Source organism: Trichoplusia ni, chromosome 11 (genome assembly GCF_003590095.1).
Source record: "Trichoplusia ni isolate ovarian cell line Hi5 chromosome 11, tn1, whole genome shotgun sequence".
Taxonomy (NCBI): Eukaryota; Metazoa; Arthropoda; class Insecta; order Lepidoptera; family Noctuidae; genus Trichoplusia; species Trichoplusia ni.
In genome coordinates this window covers 11907255-11928104 of record NC_039488.1, presented here as the reverse complement: position 1 = coordinate 11928104, position 20850 = coordinate 11907255, and the positions used below count along the sequence as shown (strand labels likewise).

At 38.9% G+C, this 20850-nt stretch overlaps 1 protein-coding gene across 4 annotated transcripts; it reads left to right on the top strand.

Annotated features, from left to right (window-relative positions):
- Window positions 1–8713: 8713 nt before the first annotated feature.
- On the top strand, window positions 8714–16274 carry LOC113498466 (BUB3-interacting and GLEBS motif-containing protein ZNF207). Of its 4 annotated transcripts, none has more exons than XM_026878469.1 (9): window positions 8714–8940; window positions 9075–9201; window positions 9443–9569; window positions 9757–9824; window positions 9932–10065; window positions 11142–11228; window positions 12594–12885; window positions 13320–13548; window positions 15677–16274. In XM_026878469.1, the coding sequence occupies exons 1-9, from the start codon at window positions 8900–8902 to the stop codon at window positions 15766–15768; spliced, it is 1197 nt and encodes a 398-aa protein (XP_026734270.1). In that variant the 5' UTR covers window positions 8714–8899; the 3' UTR covers window positions 15769–16274. The 4 variants fall into 4 exon arrangements, with proteins under 4 accessions (XP_026734270.1, XP_026734269.1, XP_026734268.1 ...); XM_026878468.1 differs by having other exon boundaries at window positions 8715–8940; window positions 12549–12879; XM_026878467.1 differs by having other exon boundaries at window positions 8715–8940; window positions 12549–12885.
- The last annotated feature ends 4576 nt before the right edge of the window (window positions 16275–20850 follow it).

The following is a 20850-nucleotide window of genomic DNA, read 5'->3' as shown; positions in this document are numbered from 1 at the left end:
ATAATCATTGCTCAATATGCACAACACAAGTTTGACGTCCATTCTTTGACGTTTTAATTATTATTGGCAGTCATGTCGATACTCCTTGTACTGAACTTTTTTCAAACCATGTCTAATCTTGCTATTCTACCTCATTTTATTCGTTGAAATCAAGACTAAAAATATGGATATGGAATTCCCATATTCCCACGAAAATCCATATTTCAAAACAAAAATAGTTGGTTTCTACAATATGAAATAAATTTTCTCTTCTATACCTACGAGTAATAGTAATAATCCTGTTGAAACCCCATCCTCAACCAAAATATCATAATCAAATCAGAAATCGAGCTATTTCGAGTCATATACCCGGCTGTCACTTGTCACAGCTATGATATACGTGCTGTATCTTAACAACATCATCTGGACCATATCACCTTCATCGCTCGACTGATAAAGTCGATATAACCCCGTATCTCTTGTGCGACGTGTCAAGATTGAAAGTATTGAGTCATTTATAATGACAGCTTTATTTGTTTAAATAGATACATTAGAACACAGATTTGTAGGTACTGTAGGTTGATTCTAGTGTAAATCTCGTACTTATAGTAAAAATAAATATTATTTAAACTGCGGCAGAAGTTCATGTGATACAGTTTAAATTTGGTTGTGTCATCATCTGGTGAAAAACTTTTTCGAAATTTTAGGGGGAAAACCCCCAATTTACCAGTCGTCCGTGCCAAGAGTCAAGGGTTTCACTTACTTTTAAACCATTTAAAAAAGTATGACCATTAAAATGTCTACGTTGCATTAGTTCTAAAATCTGAAAATATAGTGTAAAGTGTAGTGTATTCAATCAAGGTTTGTGTTTATATTGAAGCACGTATATCCTTCAGTTTTTATTAAATCATATTCATTTTTTAGAATTAGGTAATTTAATTTAAACTCGGAACCACAAGATACTTCCTGCCGATCAATATCTAAGATGGTCTAACCGCGAGTGAGGAATGTCGATGATCAATATTCAATTCTTCTTTATCTGAAAAGAGGTTTTATACCTCAGTGCGATATTTTAGACCGGCATATATTATGAACTAGCTGTTGCCCGCGACTTCGTCCGCGTGGTTAGAAGATATAAGTTATAATTTATACCTGCCTTCTATCTATCTGCGTTTTATCTATCTTGTAAGATTCAGTCAGCGTTTGCAATGTAAGCGCAAAAAATGTGTTTTTTTACGACCTCACATTAGAAACCTCAAAAATTGTAGCCTATGTGTTATTCTGATGTATAAGCTATATTGTGGTAAAGTTTCATTCAAATCCATTCAGTAGTTTTTACGTGAGAGAGTAACAAACATCCATACATCCATACTTACCAACTTTCGCCTTTATAATAGTAGTAGGATTGTCCGCTTGTTACATAAATGTATCGTAATAGTTATACTTATTAATCTTAGTAATGAATGAAATGTAACTCAATCCAAAGTGATGGTATTACAAACGAATAACCTAACACCAACTGTTTCAAAATTTGCGCAAGTTAAAGCTAGTCAAATCACTTTGAAGTCAGTTGTACTGCTATGCTATGTTGTACATCGTTGTCATAATTTCTATGGCATGGACAAAGGATAAAAAAATGTTCAGACTACCTAATTCATAACTTTACTTTTTCAGTATATTGTTGGATTCTTGTACTATATATGACGGACTCTTGCCGAATAAAAACACGCAACTGTTTTGCGCGACTCTAACAGGCAGTTCATGACTGTGTTCTCCTATTAAAACCTTATTTCAAGAAGGATTGGGCTTATTGCATTCCAGATTCATAAATGAATCGTAGTGCGACGGATATTTACAACTAATACTAGGCGTGTGAATTTATTGTTGTGTAATTTAGTTTTGTGGTATTGGCAAACAATTGATCACAAAACAACCTTATTTAAAACGTTCAAAAATGTGAACATCTCAACCTCATATTTGATTCGTTGTCAAATCTTCTAATGATTTAAATAACATTTAGTCGTAAACAACCCAATGAGTGTTGTTGATTTGTTATCTGTTATTGGCTCACCTAATTTATGGAACAAAATATATTACAGCAAGTACCTACTTAAACCTCTGAATTATGAGCCGGTATCCCTTTTAGTAGCCTATTTTAAAACACGCAAGTCACTAGACTAAAACTGACTATTTATTAACTTAACGAACATCAAGAACACTACGTGTATTGTGTTTCCTAGAATATTATTCAACATCAATGTTTGCCAAACACACCGACTCCTTAACCAAAAATTCCTAGAAACAAGTATCCGAGACTCTTTATACATTATTAGCAATGTTTTTGAATGTGAATTGAATTTTGAATCAACTTCATTCAAGCTGTGCAAACTTTACTGACAAACAAGAAAACTGTTTACTTTGTTTTAAGAATTATTTTTATCACAGAATCACCGGCAAATGGAAGAGCTTTTGTTTAGCTGCGTTTTACGTCTTATAGAAAGACTTGAGTAGAGTCTACGAATCGGTAAACATAGCGTAGGACTCATGATAACTGAAAACAGAACTGGAAGCTGACTCAGAGTCAATGCGGAAGATAGAAGACAGGATGTTGTCTTGGAACTTTGCGGAACTATGTCCAGTTATGAACCGTCATAGGCAAAGTCGATTGATCAAGATTAGGGCTTAACTACAAGTTCTCTTCTCTAATAACAAAATATTGTAAATCTTAACAAAAACTTGATATTTATGACATTATCCGTTACACTCTTGATGGAGTAGCTACAGTCGTCATCAGTCGTCATGTATAATTAGCAATTCAGGCAGATGTTAACAACGCACCACTTTTCTCCATTAGGTAAAAATATAGGATGACGGAGTATGCATATTGAAGTGTTTTACAGTAATCTGTTGGTCGTGGTTTTGATAATGTTGCCTTTCTCTTACAAAGTCTTTTTTTGGTACTAGATGTCGTTTCTGTGGATGCTTCTTAATGAATCAGACAGCACATGGTTTAGCAAATAATATATTTTAACCCAAAATGAGTAAACAAGACAAATATATACGCCAGTAAGCATTAAGCTAGAGGATTCAATAAAGCCACCTTCTTGATAATTAGGGTCCGGTACCAAAACTGATGAAGATTATTTCTGTTTTTTTAATTACTGGCCCTTTGAAGTAGTTTGCACATTTTTTTCCATCCTTCCTTCGTTCTCTCATTTTAACACAGTCCATCCTTAAGTTTCCGGCTTTCTTCTATCTATCTTTCTACACACTTTGTCTCCTCTTTACATGCCCGAACCACGATTTCAGTTTCTTCTGCCTAAATTTGCTTAAATTTCGGGCTACTACAGTCATTAATGTTAACAATTCAAAACTGCCTGAAAGAGCCTACAGTACAAAGTCCTAATCTACATCCATAATCTCTAATACAGATAAAAACTTCGCTACCTTCACCCTTGAGGAAAAAACAAATGAGAACTACACGCGCGCCTATCGTGCAGTAAGGAGGCACGGCAGTACGCGGTACAGAATCTTGATGCGTATTTATCTTGGCATTAAGAAGATTACTTATCTCCACTGACAACACTGTGAGAGCAGCATGGGCCGCACTGACATGTTTCATGACACTCATGAGACGAGGGCGTGAATGTATCCTGCGAGCTCATTGGTCCGATTATTTTATTGCTACGTAAAATGTTTGAAGTGTTAGCTGTCAATCTTTGAGGAACGGGTGTGGTAGTTATCTGGGGTTTCTAGTAAATTGTGAATTATTTTAAAACTCACATTTAAGTCTCGATGATTCGATGAAATTAGAATGTCAACTTTTTCAGGTCATATCATGATGATTTGCAACCAAACTTTTTTGCAATTCAGGTATCCAACAATTATCATGGAATGAACTGTCGATGGCAATACAATAGGGATTATATCGGCTATCTATAGATAGAGATAGATCAGAGATTTGACAGAGAAACGTTATTGACTTAATCACAAATAAAACAGAACATAGCTTACCGAGTGTACAAACCTGATACCTAATTGCTATGGCGAATAAGCAAATACGATACCAAAATATGATTATAAACACAGAAACCGAGTGAAGCCAGCCACTGTTGATCGTTTGCCTGCTGTACTACCATACGTCAGAGGAGTCACTGACAAGATTGGTTACATCCTGAAGCGAGCTTCAATTAAAACATACTTCAAGCCGCCCAAGAAGATTAGCCAGTCCTTACCATCCGTCAAGTGTCACATACCTCTACAAGATGCAGGAGTATACAAACTAGATTGTGACTGCGGCCTCTCTTACATCGGTCAAACCAAACGAAGCATAGGGACCCGCGTTAAAGAACACATAGCTGACGTGAAACACCGCCGCTCAACGAAGTCTGCAGTCGCCGAACATGCTGAAGGTTCCAGCCATTATATTAGATTTGACCAACCACAGATCCTCGCTAAAGAATCCAAATTCCTACCTAGGATGTTTCGCGAGGCTATTGAGATTAAAAAACACCCTAATTTCAATAGAGAAGATGGCTGGAAGATATCACCTACTTGGGATCCAATAATAAATAAACTTAAGGCCAAACCCAAGAGCAGCGCTGCAAGACATCAAGACACAGTGAGCTCATACTGCGTAGGTCGGACCACAAATAATTAATTAAAATATGAAGGTAGAACGAGCAACATCTCCTGTCAAGACGAACGCCATCTCAGTCTGCCCGTGACCATGATACCTGTAAAGGTTTCGAAACGTCGGGAACTAAAATCTAAAATTAAACCGCGATAAAATCCGTAAAAGTAGTTTCATTTCAATATGATTATAAGTTAACAACTCTATATTTAGAAATTCCTCAAATCCTTGTTATAAACAACTTCAATTAAAAACCACCAAACTTAATAAACTGGGTTTTTATTGACGCAAAGCATATTTAAAATCTTCTGTTATTAAATCAATAAAAACTTTTGTTCAAAACATAACTAAAAATAAGCTAACTATAACTGGTTTTAACTAACCTGTAGTTATTTACGTTGTTATGACGATTTATATTACGAAGAGGTTTCCGGTGTTCTAAAAAAACAACGTGATGACGTAGGACTAAAAAATGTTAAGGAACCTTCCAAAACAAAAGTGGTGTTCTAAATTCAATAGGGCAGGGCAACCTCAGAATAATAAATGTTAAAGTTAAAGTTTTTTTGCAATCATTTTTTTGCAGTTTTATTTATGGTCTCGTCCTCAACTATTAGCGTACCAGTGCATCTAATGAGGAGCGTGTGTTGTATCTCGAAATTTTCACAAACATTCAAGTCACAGGCACAAAGATTCCGACACTGAAAGATAGGAGACGGAACAAGCGTTCGTAGATCACACGAATGCTTGCTCTAAGCGGGTATCGAGGCACTGACCCGTCGCGCACAATGATTTTAGGTGCTACCCCATACCACTCGGCTATCCGCGCTTTCAAAATTCTCTACTCTTTTAATGGGAAAATGTTTGAGAGTATAATAGTAAGTTATTCAAAATGTTACCTACTTTTTATAGGATGTTTACTTGAGCCCTTTGCTGTAATACGACCTGCAGGTTTGTCAACAGAAGGTGCGGCTTGCGACTGAAATAAACCTGCTATGGTTAAAAACAACAGTTGTACCTAGCTTCACTATCATCTTACGAAGGAAAAGCATTTTCTTTTACGTGCTTAAAGCGTGCTTTTCATCGCCATCTTGACTCTTTGCATGTTTTATATAGGCCGGTCACCTGACACCAATTCAAGAACGGTACTATTAAGACCGGCTCTGAAATATCTATTTAAATTAACAGTTTCTAATAACTTACTAATATTAGCAACAAATATCGAGGAAATAACAGAAAAATAAATATCTATCACGTTTGCAAAATCATCTTCAAATTGCTTTAATTTTTTAAGCTAAATCGTGATCTAAATTTTACCCGATCTCAACCAATATTTAGACAGACTGAAAAATAGGCTACTTATTATGCTAATTGCTACGTAGATATATTTATGGGTTTTCAAGTTCCTAATGACATCTAATTCAGTAAATCGTTGGAATAATGAATTAGATACACTCACGAATGTGTACCACGCGTACATATCGTGAATTATCCTCTATTTCCTAGTTTATAGGCTTTCTGCAACCTCACACAGCCACGCATAGTGTCACTTTAGGCCTTAATTCTAAAATCTGATGAGAATGCCTAAAGTCAAAAGACATTGGAATATTAAAAGTATAAAAATAAAAAATTAGTGAGTCAGCGCTTGTAACCCTCTTCCGCCGATGAAAGCAGCCGTGGACTCCCTTCGCCTTAGAAAGGTGATTGGTGTCCCGGACTCTTAACGGGTAACGGTACCAAAACCCTTCTCTGCTTTTGTGAGACAACCGCTTTCATTAAATCTAAGCAGAACATTTAAATATGCTATATTTATTATCCGCTATCCGCCAATAAATCGGCCACGGCCTTAGAAGCTTAAACACTCAATAGTTATCACTTCGATAAACCTCGTGATAAGACTCCTCAGTACGGTAATTTCTCAAAAGCTGACGGCATAGACTTCATAAGTACATTCTGGAAGAGGTATCTCGTAAACGAGGTAATACCTGTTTCCGATATTGACGAATTAACTTGATCTGTTGACGAGTCTGGACCTGACTGTACCACAGCTTGTCCATTTTACACTTGCTGGCAGTAGTAAACAAAAGAAAAATAAAAAAGGGCAAGTTCTCCAGTAATTTCAGCTGACCAACATTATCTCATTTCGTAAAAGCAGAAAATTTGGATTGGGTTTTGGAATAACAAGGCCGCTTAAATCATAGTAGGCGCCCACTTATTATCTAATATGAAAATGTTGCATTTGTTTACGCGAGATTGCGCTTTGCTTCTGTACACTGGATTTGAGTACAGTCGAAGCTCTTTCCAGAACCGCAACAATGTCGTTTACGACTTAGTACTTAGTAGACCCCCTTGTAAACTAACACGAATTAGGCGACTAATAAAACTCCAAAAAGAAAGTCACAGTTCTTTTGCTCCACCACCCAGACAGTTTATATTCAACTATCGTTATCTAGTAATCATAAACCACTACTACACTACTGACGCACTAATCCCGGCACTTAAAGGCTCTTGTTAACACAGACAACGTAATCGACCCTCAATCACGTGGCGCATGCGGATAAGAGCGGAAAAAACATTGCCTATAGAAACAACAATTATAAGTACATTCCGTAAGCTATTCCGTTTAACTTTTCCTCTGTGGGGAGGCAGATATCTATCGTATCGGCTTAACACAGGGTACTTGACCCTCTCCTAAACTCTGTCCTGCGGAAAATAGTGGAAAGTAAAATATTTCAATACTAAAATGATGCATTTGCATTAACGGGATGGGATTTAACTCGTGAGACAGAGACTACTAAGGCTATTATTGTCAAAACAACGAATTCCCAATTATTTTCTTGCTAAAATTTTTAGGAGTATACGAATAGGCTTTAATTTATATTGCCATTAATTCATCGACCATTGTATATAACGGAATTGGGGTCCTGTTAATGTAGTAAGTTATGGAATTCGTACGTTCGCTATCATTGTCTTTATTTCGTTCACAAATTAGTATATATAACACGACAATACAATGTTGTCTATCTGCAGGTCAGGTATATCCCTGAAGTTCAATTTTGTCAGGAACGAGTAAAGTTATAGTTGAACTTAAAATTAAATCCAATTTTAGACACGGTCTAGTTAGGCCTGGTCTATTATGGCAAGTTTTTCCACAAAGGGATTTTAAAGTTAAATTGAATTTATAAATACTGAAAATATGTAAATTAGTCTTTTTTACCCATTTGTAATGTATCAATATTATATTAGGATCTTCTTACAGTAGGAACATTCAAACTTATAATAGCAAATTACAGATCACCATAGTAATTGAAGCTTCCTTCTTGAGTTTCTGTACTTAGTCAAGCAGCGAAATCATCATTAGTAGTGCAGCCGTAGAGCTTTTGTCAGCTGTAACACACATCAATTTTAGGATTTGGTTCAATTTAATAATGTACCTACTAGCCGACCGATACGTAGAAAAATAAGTTAAAAACTAGATACCAAAATAGATGTTGTTCTATTCTCAGAGCAATCCAAAATGCACACAAAATTTCATGAGGATCAGTCGAGCTATTTTAGAGGAATTCAATTACGTACAGCGTAACACGAGAATGTTTTACCTATACAATGTTAGAGATATCATAATAACTTAATGTGACAGGTAACGCCATCTATTGCGTTATTTGTGCTTAACGGGAACGTTGTGATAAGCACAAAAAGTGCGCATCAAACTCGCGGGTAAACTTTAACATAGACAATATAAAGACTAAAGTTTTAAATATTTTTTTTGTGATTTAATAAATTAAAGTTTAACTACAAATTAAAATCTTCTTGGCCAAATGAACATTTAGGTAATATAAATTAGTGATTAAAAAATTCTTAAATTTCGAAAATGTAACATAGGATTTATAACAATTTTGTTCTTCAATTTTAAGAACTTTGTCAATGAAAGTTTAATGAATATTCTCGATCTTTACGATATTTTCAGTTGTATTTCCGTATCGATACCCATTATTAATATTTGAGCACTGAGTATTGATTTTTGCCCATGCAGTTCAAAAACCGGTATATTATTGATGAACTGCTGTCTATGGTTCAGCAAGCTGGCGTGGCCTCGTTGACGTTTCGTTATCGTTCGCGCCGCCATTTTGCGTTGCTGTTTCCTTTGTAATTGTGTGGCTTGTTAAGAATTTAATAAAATATTAAATATTTTGTTAAAGCGAAGCTGTGATTGTTAGTAATTAAGTAGTTTAATTTATCTTATTCTTTTTAACTTATTTTATTCTAAGTTTTCGTGTATTTTACGTTACAATGGGCAGAAAGAAGAAGAAGGCATCTAAGCCATGGTGCTGGTATCCTTTTCAATAAATAAGTGGATTACAAAATTAGATTTAAACATGACCTTCGTAATTAGGTCAATCGTAAATATAACTGTTTAACTTGTGATGATCTGTTTAGAAACAGTTGTTTCCTTAGCGCAGCGCAGGTATTGCAACAGAGAGTTCGACGACGAAAAGATTCTAATCCAACATCAAAAGGCGAAACATTTCAAATGTCACATTTGTCACAAGAAACTATACACGGGTCCTGGTCTGTCAATACACTGCATGCAGGTATGTGCGTCAGTGTCATAGTTTTGGCATCCGCCGCGCCCGCCCACGGCCACCGCGCACTTGCTTTTTTTAACTCGCATACTTATATCTATAGAGATTTTGGCGCGACTTACGGGCCCAATTCTGTTCCCATAATAGTACTATGCAAAATGTCTTTCCCTATATTCACTTGGGTAGGTTTGGAAGAGAAAGTGTTTCTATATTCTTGAAAGCATGTCATTATTTTCTTATTCTATTTCAGGTACACAAAGAAGCCATAGATAAAGTACCAAATTCATTACCAAATAGGTCAAATATAGAGATAGAAATCTATGGAATGGAAGGTATTCCGCCTGAAGACGTGAAGGAGCATGAGAAGCAAAAATCAGGTATAAAACAATTTTTATTTGGGCACTGACACCATCTTTGGATTGATGTATGTACAATTTGATTATTATGCTTGGGACACTAGTGTTACTTGTATATAGGTGTGTAGTTTGAGTAAATGTTCCAACTTAGGGTCGGTGAATGTGTGTTTCTCGGTGTGTTCAATATTAAAATATTTTGTTTGTACAGGTGGTGGAAAAGGATCAGACAGTGATGACGATGAGCCTGCAGCTAAGAAAAAAGCCACACCAGCTTTGGTAAATATTGATATTTATACGAAATATGTATAATTTTATCTTCATATTTACTTCCTTTCCCATTCACACCAATACATTCTGGTTATAATATATTCTCTCTTCAACAGCTGGGTCCAGGACCCTCACAAGTGACACAAGGTATATTACCTACGCCAATGGGACCAGTCCCTCCGGGGATGTACCCAGGACCAATGCAGTCCATGCAGATGCAAATGATGCCTCCGTTTATGCAGGCACCTAGGTAAGCTATACATTTTCTTTTATATAGAAATATTTTTCTTCCTCATCGGACAAGTTCAATTTGTTATGAGTTTTTAACATTTGAAGATTCAGTATTATTTTCTTTAAACATTAAGGTACATGCAATTCACTACTTAATATGTTGATTACCTTGATCCACTGCAAGAAGGCCATACATGTATAAACTATTAAACTACAACACTTGGGTATCATGTTCTCAATAGTTTTATGCTTCATTGACCATTACATACACTACTTTTTTACTCTAGTGATTTATTCATGCCTCTACTACAGTTATAATAGATTAGTAGGCAAAGGCAAATGTCTTTTATATTTAAACTCTATTTTGTTCAAACAATTCAATTTGAGAAATGACATCAACTTTTATTTATAACCAAAAAGGTTTGCAATCTCCACCCACACAAATAAACGAAATGGGAGTTTGCAAACTTGATCACATCATTTATGTTTATAAATTCAACTATAGCCATACATTAACCAATAGCCAAAGCTTGTATATAGGGCTCTTCTGATGGAGTATCACATCTGAGTACTGGCTGTATGAACCAACTTAGTTCTACATCTGGACCTTTAGACTTCAAGGCTGCTGCATCAGTCTCTTATTGGATATCCAGCCGGTGATCACTTACCACCAGGTGACATGCATGCTCATTCAAATATTATATGAGCACAGATTATACTATCAAACTAGCATAAACTCTTGCAGATATATTAACAATTATGATAGAAATGAGGTCAATTGTTGTTTATTATTTTTTTATGATTGAATTTACATGTAAACAAGTTTACAATTTGTTATTATACCCTGTATAAAACAAAAAGCAAACAAAAGCTTGAGGTTTTGGCCTATCGTCTTCTGTTATGGAAAAGAGATGCCTCTCTACGCCGTGTAGTGCGAGATTTCGTTTTCAAAACCTCAACAGTCTTAGCCTAAGATTTCGTAGTAAGGCTTCAGAAAACAATGCTAAACGAATATGAAACTTATAGCATACTATAAGGACCACAATCAACCACGATACTTTCTACAAATAGCAATTAGAAATGTTTTTTTTCCAGAATGATGATGCCGGGAATGCGGCCACTCTTCCCGGCGGCTAGCATGCCCCCCACGTCGACGAGTAAACCCACGTTCCCTGCATATAGGTATGTAACCTACATTTATATTCGAACTTAGTAAATAAATACTCTTTCGTATTTCCGTGTTTAATGAGGTTTATTTGACTCAAGTAGGTACTTGTTTGGTAATTGTCAGTTTTGCAGATTAGAATGTGTGAGAATATTCATGGGTAGCAATCTTTTTGCGAAATTAATTAAATACGGACACAATTTTGCTGCAAAAATCTGTGTCAAGCTCAGACCATAATATGCGACGTACAAATGTATTATTATACATCTTTCAAACCAAAATTGTCCATCTATACTGAAATAAAAGTAGGATTTAAATCGTTTTATTATGCATCTGAATTACGAAAGAGAGAGTATGTAGAATACAGAACATACATTATACGTATATAGCCAGGCGTCGACTTTGTATTTATTACGAAATCACTAGAATACGCTTTACTGTACTGAGAATGCAGAACAAATTACTTGTCTCGGACGATAAATATTTTGGCACCTAATCCTAACTTAAAAAGAAGTCGGCACGTTAATTGCCAAATGAAAATATTCTCATTAGATTTTAATATGGCTAAGAATGTAAAATATTTCGGTAAAATGTAGGTCATGTCTACGAGTTCGTGACAAAAGCATCCTCAAAATTATATTACTGAAAATGCGAAGGAGAAAATGAACCTTATTCGTATAATTCAGTCGTTTGTCTGTAATGCGATAATAGTTATGCTAATTTTTGATCATTAGAACGGAATCGTGAATACAAGTTGACGGAGAATTAAATTGGTATACCGTGACTGCGTAATATTCTTCGCTCTTATCATGGAAATATTGAATTTGAGTTACTATTTTAAATGGCAGAAATTAGTATTGCAAAAGTTGTTAGTAGTCATTTACCCCATTTTTTTCACTTGTGAATTCAGTTATAGTGCAATAGACCTTATCTAATATTAGCGTTACGCTGCCGCCTACTAACTAAAAAACAGCTAAGCGCAAAAAGAGAAAACGCAAAAATAAGGAGGAATTGATGACTCTTGAAAACTATGCAACCTAGGAACATGGTTGCAAGTTACATATGTAGGCAAAGTGTCTGTGCACAATATGCAATCAATATATTTCATTCAGTCATATTGATTACATTTTATTTAAACTAAACGAAACGACCAACTGTGGCTTAACGACATTTTAGTTAGTAGACGGCAGTACGTTAGAGTTATTTACGTTAAATCATTAAACACTGAAATATCAAAGAGTAAATTCATGTCAACCTATCCTCCATTATATTTTAAGATAAATAGTATGTTTATAAGATACAACAATAATTGATCACCTTTGCCACTCCCATCATAGTATATATGGATCTCTCTCATCTGGATCAAACACTGCCTACTACAGCAACGCGACGATAAGTGCGCCTCCGACGACGACGACGCCGTCGAGTAGCGTAGAGGCAAAGGAAAACGGCGACGTGAAGCCACCCGCGGCCAACGCGTGTCCGCTGGTCACGGCCACGGGCGCCGGCTCCAAGATAGTGCACCCGCCCGAGGACGTGTCGCTGGACGAGATCCGCGCGCGCGCGCCCCGCTACCGCGCCAAGCCCAAGCCCGACCAGCCGCCGCCGCATCTGCACCATCACCACGCGCAGCCCGCGCTCATCACGCCCAGCACCAGCCAGGCAGAGGTATGGGTTAGTGGTATTTTTATCTCTACACCTTGTTTGGATCACGTAGAGTTCTCCCTTACCCTTCACCCGCTGTAAGTATTTATTTTGCGTCCTGTCACCATTGTTCAGTTTTTAGTGTATGCTGTTTATAATTTGCTTCGTGTAAAACATACTAATAGAGCACTTTTATTTAGTTGTAATCCCTCATGTCGTTTTTAGTAGTCCTTTGTGAATAATTAATTGAATCCCTAACACAAAGTTAACATTTGTTGTTTTGTTTGGCATTTTTAAATGAATTTATTAAGCTTTTACTAGATTTTAAATATTTTAAATATCTGTATCAAAATACGAATTATGAACTGAAATTGCGAAAGTATAACATCATGTTAGACTGTCTCGTACAGTCTCGTGCGGTGGGCGAGCCCGCGGCTAGTAGTGAGCAGTGCTGGTGTGTGCAGGTGGCGGCGCACATGAGCGCGGCGGTGGCGGCGGCGCGGCAGCAGCAGTGCGCGGCGCTGCGGCGCGGCGTGCTGGGCGGCGTGGTGTCGGTGCTGGGCGGCGGCGGCCTGGTGCCGGGCGGCGCGGGGCTGGTGCCGCGCGCGCCCGTGTCCGTGGCGCAGATGCCGCCCGTCGTGCCCATGCTGCCCGTCATGCCGCAGTTCAACCTCGTGCGCCCGCTGCAGCCCGGTCAGTACCCCCCACACCCGCCACACTACTAGTGCGCCACGGGACCGTCTGCAAGCGCGACACCCCCCACACCTGCTCTTACCAATACTTCTCTGATATAGGTGTTAGTGATAAACCTTAGAAGGTATTCCACATTGATAACTTCATCATTACAGATTTATTCAATCTTCTGAAAATTTCAAATTGGTCATATAATATTTTCTCCCTCTCACAAATACACGAAGCACCATCTATAGTATAACCAAGTTTTGTTATGTAATTACGACTGATAAAGTATTGAACCCAACAGTTTGCAGACGGTCGCAAGTGCATTTCGCACACCTCCCGGTAAACTTGTACTCAAAGGAACTGTTAAGTTTGATGCTATTCAAAAACTTTGCGAAGTGTTTACTATCTTCCCTTTTATAAATTTCTTGCAGTGTTTATGAAACACTGTTCATGAACGGAACATATCAAAGTTCACGTAATGCACTGATCAGCTGAACTAGAACCGTTCTGTTTACGAATGGTGGCCTTATGTTGTCCGTGTTTAAACCTCTGATATCCTTTCAGATGATTCCCAATGAACAGTATTACGATGTATTTGTATGGATATGATACTGTAGTAGGACATATCAAACATATTAGGTAACTCGTAATTATTATATTGTCGTTATCTTAATGTTGCACATTGAACATAAAGTTATATGTATTTAATGTAACGATGTATTTTTGATGTTGAAATGGTCCAAAGCCGAGACTCGTTGAATTTTTTGTACAATGTAAACCAAAGAAATTATGTAATGTTGAATGTTAGCTCAAAGACTGGATTTTATAACATTCCAATTGATAACTCACTATAGTCGTCCATATTTTTATATTACCTAAAATATTGGCAAAACACAGTTCACTTGTTGTTGTAGCTATTGTAACACTATTTCACACATAGTATATATTATTTTTGCATTTAATATTGAACATAAGAATAATATAGAGTGGGTGATTTTTCATAGTGATAATACTTTACGTTAGATTAGTATAATATGGCAGTAAATCAATTTTTGTTTGAAAGACTCCATCGTTTTGTTATACACGACTGTGTGGTTTACAATATTATGACGTGGAAAATGGACTTGTCACAATCGTTTTTATCTTAAAATAAAGTGCATTTTCTCGACTCAATTTATTTTTCTATTTTCCACGGTAACATGTATGATCTAATTAATAAATGATTACTTTAGTTTATGTTTGTGTGTGTAAGGAAATGATCGCTTGTGTTTTAAGAGCGTGGAGCAGCTCTCCACTTAGTTCGCTCATGTCCGAAGGCATCACAAGACACTCAGTGCTTGGCTTTCAGAGCAGTCAGCGGTCGTTGTCGCTCGGTGGGTCCACTTGCATTATGTATTACGATAGCACTGGAGGTCGGTGCCGCCCGCGACGACATACACTCGTCTCTCTCTCAGTAATGTGAACACGTAACGCTTGTCCGATACTCACACCCTAACACCCAACTAACACGAGCCGGCCGGTCTCCCACGCCCCTAGTACAGGACCACTCGTACACTCCCTAGAATTAACACTTTCAACGAGTTAAACTGTGATTTTGATGTGCCATCCGCACTATCGGAGGAACGGAATGAAAATGGCCGGTAATTTTATTCACATTCCTTAATGGATTTGCTTATTGTAGTAGCTCTTATCTTATTACTGTCTCGATTTTCTCGTAGTGTCATATAAAATGTGACTTTGTCGGTTTACGGGTGGGTACACTAATATTATATTTACGTACAGTAGTTTTGTCGCTTTACAATGTGCATGATACGAAAGAGTTAATAGTCGTTGGCTGAATTGGATTCTACGAGCAACCATTCTCGGATCACACTGAAACATGCATGAACTACGGATATTACGATTATTACATCGCCGAGTATTTTGAAAGTGTGATTTTTCATGTGAATTATTTATCCTACCTACCTGTGTTCCTTTGCTTACTCTGCACCTCCGTCGCCGGTGCGACCGGCGGCCGCGGCCCGGTCCGGGCGACAGGCGATTGTTCAGCAGTCACACCGGCCCCGCCGATGTTGGACCCCGGTCCCCTGTTGCTGGCCGAGCGCCGCGGCCCCCGCTGAGCGCGCGTTTGTGTGTGCAGGGATGCTGCTGCCGGGGGGCATGATGCCGATGGGCGCGATGTTCCCGGGCGGCATGGCCGGCCTGCCCGTCATGCAGCCGCGCTACCGATAGCTGCGCGCGCCGCCCCTAGCCGCCCGAGCGAAGGTAGGCGCTCGTTCCTAGTATCGTTCTATCCGTCGCTTGCCCGGTTGTGTGTCCTGGCTCGTTGCTAAACGCGGTGAGGGGCTACTAACGCGCAGGTAAGCGGGCTGGTGACAGGTGATGGGCGGTCGCCCGGCTCGCCGGGTTGGGCCGGCAGTTCCCTGCGCCGCAGGCGACGACTTACCTGTCACAACGAGTGTTGTTGGATTGGCGGCCCCCTGTCCCTTAGCATAACTCATTATATTCCTACCTTACCACTAAGCTCTCACATAGACTGTCGACACCAGATTACAGTAGTGAATTCCGTTCTTAATTAAATTTCTGGTGTTAAGAGATGTGTGTAAGAATAATTAATAAATAAATGTTATCTGCCTTGATGATTCTCTAAGCGTTTCCACATTAAAAGTTGTGACGTTTGCCTACTCTTGTAGAATTTTGACTATTTTACGCAATAAACGCTCTGGACATGATTGAAATCTTGGTTTTATTTCCCTATGACGCTTTATACACTGAGTAATTTGGAGTGTTTTGTACTGTGTGTACTTAGTCATAATTATACGTATTTGCTTGCCCATTTACCATAAAACCTTGTAAGATGTAAAGAGAATTTACCATGTTTGTCAAATAATTGTCTGTGTTCTGGCTAAGTACATACACACTTTGTTAAAAAGTAGATTTTGAAGTATTTTTGATGTTGTAAGTGTAGACTAGATATTCTGTTACACTTAGCGACGCCACCTATTACTAATCGAGACAACGATATCTTATGTAAATACTGTCCTAAATAGTTCAATGAATGGACAGGTGAGTAGGTATTAGTGCTGCAGGCTAGCGCCTAAAACAGATGATACTATTCCTGGACTTCTGGCTCTGCACTACTACAATAACTATTGTTACTACCACACATACTCACTGCTGCTCTGAAATGTACATAGCCACTCAGTTTAATTTTTACTGACGTTGAATGTTTTCAGTTATAAATTAGCCCAACATCACATTGTACTGACTCTTTTGCGTAAGTAGCAGGTTCGAACCCCTACACGACGCAAAGATTTATAAAAGCTGTCAATATTTTCAAAATAATAGTAGTTTTGATTAGATAGAAACATGATTATAGGTAACTAACTACCTTTTAACCGCACCAAACATCACGAAGATTTCATGTAGATAAATACATACCAACTGGATGCTGCTGTAGGAAGCGCAGTAACGTAAGTATAATATTCAGGACATTCAGCCAATGAAGTGTTTGGTATCTTGCTTATAATTCTTACTGGTTTTGAATTGGATTGCCTGAAAGAGTAAGTTGCTGGAAAGTCCATAACTGAACCTGGATGAAAAAAGAATTATTGTCATCCGTCCTAGGGTGGTATTTTTTTTTCCCGGAAACGTAAGAAGAATATATTAATTCTACCAGTAATAGTAGCAATCCGCCAATAACGGTTTTTAGCAGAATTGAATATCACCACTAAATCGTGGCGCAATACTTTTTGTTTGGTGAGTAGTTTTGGGAAGACTATAACAGTGACTCAAAACTTCAATAAAAAGAAAAAGAGTTACATTTACTAGGTGTGGAACTAGTAGGGACATCCGATAGAAGAATATTAGTTCACGTTTGTTTAAACTAAAACCACTCTTGTTTTTTTATTAATAAAGCTGTATATTGAATTATAATAAAAGGTTTCGTCTGTACACATAACACATTTATACATGACAACTATTCGCTAACTTTAGATGAAAATATTAATACAATATCCTAAATACATGAATTACAACAGGCTTAATAATATAAAGTACGTAATAATACAATTATTGCATTTAACTAGTATCACCATTAAACAATTCGTTCAACCCAAATAAATATTTTTGTAAATAATTCACAACATTAATTTTCAAATAAACAGATGTAGCTATTATTAAAATAATTTCACAACAAATACTTAACATCTATTTATGGCAACATTAAACGCAATCTGATCTGCAAACATCTCGTAAAAATGTATAATTTGTAAGTGGCATCGATATCATCTCTTTTATTAAGTTCTAAGCTAAGCACATTATTAGCTACTTGGTCTGACAAAACATAAGGATACAATTCATTGCATGTTTTATAATTAATACAAAACTACAAAATTTGAGCGTTCTGAAGTCACAATAAATGTAACTGAGTAGTGTAGATTACGACAATGATTCAAAATTTTGATTATACTTCTAGCGGCGGTCTAGCCGGCGAATATTGAGGTCCTACGATAATAATAAATTGCCCTTACTTAAGGCTACATACACCCTATTACTAAACAACCGATCCTTTTTCGATATGTAACTGTTCTGTTCGTTATAAATGCGACCTCACCGGGCTAAGAAAAATAAATCACAACCCTTCAGCTACGTGCGAACACACCTTTTGGCACGCTCGGTCTATTACATTTTATAAGTGTGCTCATAAATATTTAAGTGTGGACTAGTAACGATCGAATACGAAACGAATACTGATTACTTTATAAGAGGTTATAAACGTTATCCAGTCACATAGATCTTAACCCATTCAGTGCCGAGCCCGCCCATCGGCGGGCAAATTTTTTTAACTTTCACGCCGAGACCGCCCATGGGCGGTTTGATTTTAAACTGCAATAACTTTACGAAATAACGTCAGAAAGTAATGAGATAATGTGTAATGATTTGTTTTATTAATATTGATTTGCAACTCAAATGGCCTGCTGATATTTGAAGTTTTGAAAAAAGGCAAGATTTTATATCAGAGGTCCTAAACTTTTGTAAATTTTAGTACGACTAACGGCTATTATTAAGTTATGTAAAAACTTCTCTGCTCGCTACTTCTTAAGCATGAATTTCGTGTATAAAAATAAAGTGTTATCATCTATTTCACATAAAGGTGTAAAACCTTCGAAACATTGATCAACAGAAAGTTCTGATTAAGTTGTGAAAAAATACTAAGAAAAAACATTTGGAACGCCTCTTACTTAAAAAAAACCCTTCGGCAGGGTTTATTTTGGCCTAAAACGTCCCAGACAGCCGGCCGGCACTTCTGCCGGTCGGCCGGGCCAAAACAAAGGGCTGGCTGATAAAAGCAATGAAGGCATATATTATGCGTTCGCGTTATCTTAAGTCAAATTAATAGCATTTTCTAGGATTTTTTTGGATGCGATATCAAACGATTCATGTCGGAATCTGCAGCTTCATGCCGAAAACGCCAATGGGCGGGCAAAAATACATAATTAAGATGCCGGGACCGCCGATGGGCGGGCTGCATAGTACAGTATGGCGGCAACTGGGTAATATTGTTACTCTTTAGATCGGCAGCGAATGGGTTAAAGTTACGACAAATGGATTTGGCGAATCGTACGTACACTGACTTTCCCAAGCAATTGCACTTCGAGTGGTCCTTACGTAAGTTGTTATTAACTACTCCTATTGTGACTGACTTCTTACATTATAGAAAATACCGCAGTAGTAACTTTAATTCGACTATAGGCGATGCTTACTGCCGACCAATCAGACTCAGAATTTTCTAACTTCTTAACAAACACGCAAATCGAAGGTAGCCAACGCCCACTTAATATCGTTTGTATTCCTGGAGAGCACCTGCCGGCGTCGGTTAGCCGAGCAGGTCTGGTGAGGGCGTGATGTTGCGCGCGTCCAGGTCGGAGCAGGGCGTGTTGGTGCGCGTCATGGACTCGTAGCGCTCACGCATGGCGGCCACGTGACCTGCTATCACACACTCCTTCTTCTCTTCTTTATCTTTAACCTCGAATACAGCGTCGTCGTCCGCAGGCGGGCGGTCGGGGAGTTCGAGATCAGATATCAATGAAACCTCAGAGGAGGCCGTGTAATACATTTCGCTGGCGGGCTCGCAGGTCGCCGCAGCAGGTTCGGTGTCTGAAGGTAACGTGTCCGTCTCATCGTTGGGCGGGGACACGAGGGCGTCGCTCCAGCGTTCGGCCCGATACGCCTCTATCGTCCGGATAGACACCTCGGCGGGGCTCACGAGCTCAGCCTCGCACTCTACAACTTGCACCGCGTCTACTATCTCTACATCCGTAGTGCTGATCGTCTCAGCTATACTTACCGCGTTACTACTAATAGTATCAATAATTTCATCGTCAACTTCGACGGCCGGCTCCTCTTCGGTCTCGGGTTCCTCGTAAGTGGAAGTCCTCATGGTCTCGCAGAGTCTGTTGATGGCGTCGAATACGTCTTTTAAATCGCTGACGTCTTCAGTGGGCATGGTGAGGTCGTCGATGGGGAGTACGTCGAGGTTGGCAGGCGCGGCGGGCTGCGGCTGCGGCGCGGGCGGGGAGGACGCGGCCAGGGACTGCGCCGGGCCCAGCAGCGTGTGCGCCGCCGACAGCAGGGCGCGCGCCGGCGCGGGCAGCATGAGGCCGAGCGCGGCCAGCCCGGCGGGGGCGGGGCCTGCGCCGGCCGGGGCGGGGCCCGCGCCGGGCTGGGCGGGGCCGGGCGGGCGCGCGGGGGGCGGGGCGGCCGCCCCCCGGCCTCGCTAGCACGCGCTGGACGTGCCGCTCCAGCCCTCCAGCGGCACCGACAGCGGCGGCGGCGGCGCCTGCGCCTTGCTCACTGCCCATCACACACACGCAACACATGAGAAACAATACTATACATTGAATCACGTAAACTGCTGTCTCGGGAATTCTTGGTCGTTATACAGACATTTCTGAGGGTTCAGACAAAACAACTTCATGAACAAATGTTCAAAAACTAAATTGCAAGTGTCTAGAATCTCTTATCCCCGAGAAAACAGATGCTAATGTCAGGTGTATCATACAAGATGTTATTTATTAATATTTTCGCAGCGGAAGGCAGTGGTAGTCACATTAATTTATTTAATCATTACAACGCAATCGAATATTGCGGTTTTCAATCTACGCAGTTAAATAGCTACAATCAACAATATTTCAAATATCTGTTATTTAGTTAATTGACCGTCTTCCAAGTCCATTATTCATGCCGTGATTATCAATGATTCGTAGAAGTGTCCCATAGAGTCTCATATCATCATTACATAGCAGTTCACCC

Bases quoted from the DNA above. Each gene is read 5' to 3' on its own strand.
- LOC113498466 (XM_026878467.1), top strand. From the start codon at position 8,900: ATGGGCAGAAAGAAGAAGAAGGCATCTAAGCCATGGTGCTG. The intron at 9,825-9,931 runs GTAAATATTGAT...TCTCTTCAACAG, and splicing joins AAAAAGCCACACCAGCTTTG to CTGGGTCCAGGACCCTCACA. The intron at 11,229-12,548 runs GTATGTAACCTA...CTCCCATCATAG, and splicing joins CCCACGTTCCCTGCATATAG to TATATATGGATCTCTCTCAT.